The sequence below is a fragment of the Poecilia latipinna genome, unplaced genomic scaffold (assembly GCF_001443285.1).
Source record: "Poecilia latipinna isolate Pla-1442-1.1 unplaced genomic scaffold, P_latipinna-1.0 Scaffold543, whole genome shotgun sequence".
Lineage (NCBI taxonomy): Eukaryota > Metazoa > Chordata > Actinopteri > Cyprinodontiformes > Poeciliidae > Poecilia > Poecilia latipinna.
In genome coordinates this window covers 234,388-239,146 of record NW_015113159.1, presented here as the reverse complement: position 1 = coordinate 239,146, position 4,759 = coordinate 234,388, and the positions used below count along the sequence as shown (strand labels likewise).

Sequence of the window (4,759 nt, the reverse complement as noted above, 5' to 3'; positions counted from 1 at the left end):
TTTTTTTTTTTTTTTTTTTTTTTTTTTTGAACAATGAAAACATCCCAGAAATAAAAACCTTGTTATAAGATGATGTTTTAATGCGTTAAGTTAACAGAACCTTTCAGGTGAAATAAAACGAATATTGGAAAAGCTGATGGATGTGATACGGCTGGCGTCGCCTTTTGCTGGTTTTTAGGAAGCTGAAATCGTTTTTAAAAGGCAGAGCTGGAGCTCAAGTTTTACCAATGTTGGTTAAGAAATATAACTAAGTTCAATTTAATCCTGTTTGTGTTTTAATTTATAAATAAAACATTCAATTAATTTTCTGTTGGGATAAAAATGTTCTGTAAACCTTGCAGATTTTATTTTATCGCAAGTGCTCAGATTCTTTTGTTTTTTAGTTCTTAAACAGAAATGTCAGGCCACTAAGACCTGGGTTGGGCTTTTCTGTTCATTGTCTCTGCATCAGTGCGGTTTGACACGAGGTTCTGCTGAGGTTCTGCTGAGGTTCTGGTTGGGCCGGTTGCTTCACAGCAGCCTTCAGGTTGTCTGGATCGGCGGTTCTGGTGTTTCTTATCTTCCTCTTAATGATCCATGAGGGAAAAAAAAATCTGGATTCATAATATAATATAATCTCTGCTATCATTGTTCAGGATTAAACCCGTAAAATGAAAATTACAAAAATGTTTCATGTTAAATTTTCATTTTAATTTCAAATGTTGAAGCACAAACAGATTAAACAGTTAGCAGAGCTGGAAAAGCTGCAATGCAAGCTCTGATTGGCTGAACTGGTAAATAAAATACTGCTGTCATGTTTATTATTTTTAATTATACAGACAACAGGCAAGTCTTTATATTTTATTGTTTACATCAGAATAAAAAGTGAACACAGATTATATCAGCTGCATTATGAAAGACATTAAAACTAGATTATTAAATCTTGACCCTTATGGACGAGTGAAGCTAATAGTGAATTAATCTCACGCTCAGGTTGCTGTTAGATGCTTTTACGCCATCTAGTGGTCGAAGTGTGCAATGGGCCGACCGCATTAAAGTTTGCTGATTAACTCTGTAAATAATCCTGACTTAGGATGACAAATGTCTTCTATGAATAATGTATGAAAACAGGTGAATGTACCCATAATTCTAAGTTATTTCTCATTTGGTGTTTGAAGCTTTTTAGCGACAGCAACTAAGGAATGAAAATTAGTAATACTAAGGAGCAAAACGTAGAGTTGTAGGATTTACACCTATAAACGTATTTTATAGTTGTAAATGTATTTTGATTATGCAACTTTGATTCCAAATATCACTTTAGATTACAAGAACAAATATTTCTATAGTGAATTATTTTCATAAGTATATATAACCTAACACATTTTTTAAATTGTAAAATTGGATAAAAGCATTTAAGACGGTATGTAAAGGGTTATTTTATTTTTAATTTGGCTCTATTGGAAACCCTGCAAAATGATTGGACTGACAGCAAAAACACCAGTAATTAAATTTATGCACAATTAGATATAAATTCAGTGATTATGAGTTAGAACTAGAATATTATTCAGACGGTCAGAATGATCATTGGATCTGATCTTTGAAAGTCTTGCTTTCACACAGTCTGGACACCTTCCAGGTTTTCCAGAAACTCCCGGATCTCTGGGAGCATTCTGGACCGTCCGCGGTCTCGGATCCTCTCCAGCGCCTTGATGCTGTTCATCCGGGAGAAAGACTCGTGGTTAATGGCTGCAGCCTTCATGTGATACTCAATCGACTTGTTCCATTCCTGCCGGTCGAAGTTGAGGTACTTGGCGTAGCAGTTGTAAACACACTGTTGGTCTGAAGGATCCAAAGATTTCTGCAGCAACTCCTTGTAGATCTGATCTGGTTTCATCAGCCCACGACCAGACTTGGCCCACACACTTGCAAAGTCCAACTTCTTTGTTAAACAAGACTCAGGGTAGCAAGAGATGACATCCTCCAACAAGCTGATTGCTCGGTCAAACATTCTTTGACTTGGGCGTCCGTTTCTGGAAAAAACTATCTTCCATTTGTAGGCAAGAGCGGCACATCTCTTCAGGTACCGGGAATCTGGATCCTTTGTGAGGGCCCTTTCTGCCACGTCGATCACATCGTCGTAGGATTCGATTTGTCTGTAGATCCTCAGCAGGGGTTTGATGCCACTGTAGCTGCTGACAGGGTTCAGTAAAATCTTCTCGGACAACTCCTGTGCTTCCTCTTTAACTTGCTCACCTCTCTTGGCTCGTTGTTTCAGGTCGACGGCAGCGAGGTACAAGTTTTCTGGATCTTCTTCTCTGGCTACCCTTAGATCCTCCCAGACGTCAGGCTCTGGTTCCACGTCACGATGCTTGAAGGTGCTCAGCAGACCGATCATACGGCTGCTCCGCCACTCCACGGTGTCCGGCTGCATCCGGATGGCTCTCTGGAAGAGCTCTAAAGCCTGCTGCTGCTTCTCTTTATCAAACCTCATCAGGGTCCAGGCCTTTTCAGCTAAGACCTCTGGATAGAGATCTCCCTTCTTCTTCCTCATCAGGCCGTCGACCTTTGACAGGTAGTCTTCACTCTTCTCATCTTCTCCCAGGTGATGGTGCAGCCAGGCCAGATTCCCAAAGTTCACCATCAACCAGGGACCTTCATCAGCGTTTTTCTGCCTCTGGAAGGTCTCAGCGGCCCGGTTGAAGAGGTTCAGGGCGTCTTTACTAGAGCCCAGTTTGTACTGGATGAAGCCCAGCAGGTTGTAGATGTGACCCAGCCAGACGTTTCCCTCTTCAGTGCCGACATCCTCCAGCTCATATCTGATACGGAACAGTTGTCCCCTGCTGGGGTCCAGATCCCAGGTGAAGTGGCACTCCAAGGCCTTCAGTCTGGACTGCAGACTCTGAGGAGAACTGACAAAAATCATAAAAACAAAACATTAATGAAGTTAAAGAGCTTTAGACAGTGGGAATTAAAAATAAAACAAGTATCGTTTGTGCTTTCTTCCACTAATTTTACATTTCTCTATTCCTGCTCCTGCACTTTCTTCTTTTATCTGACTTTCTCTGCTCGGAGCGGCAAAAAATGTATGGTTGAAAAAAAAAGTTAGGATAGGTCTTTTATCTATACAAAGCATGTTCATTACAAAATTTGATATACAAAATCATTCTTAGGCAATGAGATTTTAGTCTGCTCAATTCTTGTTTTAGGGCTTCTTGTCACTTTAAATCCAAATAAGCTGATAGTGGAAACAGTTTGGAAAAACAGAAGTGGAGTCTCCTGCACAAGTGGTTTCTGGTTGGTAGGTCTAAAATAACACTTGCTCTTTCCAGCAGCCATTGTACAGCGCATACAGCGGTAAAACCAGCTGACCAAATGTGTTGGAGCTCAGCTTGAGTTGCTAGGTGATGGGCGGAGCTCTTCTGCGGTTGCTAGGTGACGGGCGGCGCTTTTCTGCGGTTGCTAGGTGACGGGCGGCGCTCTTCTGCAGTTGCTAGGTGACGGGCGGAGCTCTTCTGCAGCTGCTAGGTGACGGACGGAGCTCTTTTGCGGTTGCTAGGTGACGGGCGGAGCTCTTCCGGGGTTGCTAGGTGACGGGCAGCGCTCTTCTGCAGTTGCTAGGTGACGGGCGGAGCTCTTCTGCAGTTGCTGGGTGACGGCGGAGCTCTTCTGGGGTTGCTAGGTGACGGGCGGAGCTCTTCTGCAGTTGCTAGGTGACAGCGGAGCTCTTCTGGGGTTGCTAGATAACCGAGCAGTGCCGATCGAATGTGACTAAATACCTGAGTGTTTTATTAAGTGTTTTTTTTAGAAGCACCAGTGACACAAATGTATCAAAACATGGAAAATGTGAAATTTGCATTAAAGGACCTTTTATTATTTTAAACAATAAATAACTGTCTGACTACATGTAAAAGTTCCCTACAATAGGCATCTCTGCTGTTCTGTGAAGATATATTAACTATTTTCCAACATAAGCAGGTTTATGTGTAAACAGAGTAAAGAAGCCATGGATATGGACCCCTGATAAAACCTCTGGCCAAGTTACGCCCTGGTAGCACATGGTTTTGGTTATAATCTTCCAAGACAATGTATTTCTATAATTAGCTTTGGTAAAAATAACAACAATAAATTAACATAATTATAAAATGAATTTTTCCTTATCGTTTCTCCATCTGACTCCCCTATATCGGAGTATATAAATACAAAAATAGGAATTATTGGTGAAAATGTGAGGTTATTGTCATTAACTTCGTCACTCACCTCATCTTCCAGCTGTTTTCTCTGTAGATCTGGAGGTTTTGTCTCTTCTGGAGTTTTTCTGATGATCTGTAAGAGGCGCAGCTGCGGAATGGTCGCACGGCGCTCGCGCTGAGGTTTATTGTCGGGATGACGTCACGCGGTGACGGGCGAAGCAGGACAGAGCGAGTTTATAGAGAAGAAGAGCGACGTCGCTTCAGTCAGACGAACCTTAAGTTTCATTTTTCCGGGATCGAAACCTCAGCACTGAAACGAAACTTTGGGTCAGCAGGTTTTCTGGCGTCATGTTTTGGTCGGATTGTTTCCAGAGCTCCAACATGGCGGCTGGTCCGTGGATGTTTTTACTATTAGATTTTATAAAACAAAGATGGAAAAACTAAACAAACTAAACAAAGAGTTTGGTCCCTCATCTTATTGTTTTAATCGCCACAGCAGTGTTGAGCTCCAGCCCAAGTCCCAAGTAAAAAAGGAGAAATACAAGAAAGCAGTGCGACAGTCAAAAATGAAAAGGCTATGTTCAGTAAAT

The 4,759-nt window shown here is 41.7% G+C and overlaps 1 protein-coding gene across 1 annotated transcript; it reads right to left on the bottom strand.

Moving 5' to 3' along the window:
* Nucleotides 1-672: 672 nt before the first annotated feature.
* LOC106952857 (interferon-induced protein with tetratricopeptide repeats 1-like) lies at nt 673-4,759 on the bottom strand. The gene is made up of 2 exons (XM_015041234.1): nt 4,237-4,759; nt 673-2,888 (listed from the first exon to the last, which is right to left on the bottom strand). The coding sequence occupies exons 1-2, from the start codon at nt 4,239-4,241 to the stop codon at nt 1,592-1,594; spliced, it is 1,302 nt and encodes a 433-aa protein (XP_014896720.1). The 5' UTR covers nt 4,242-4,759; the 3' UTR covers nt 673-1,591.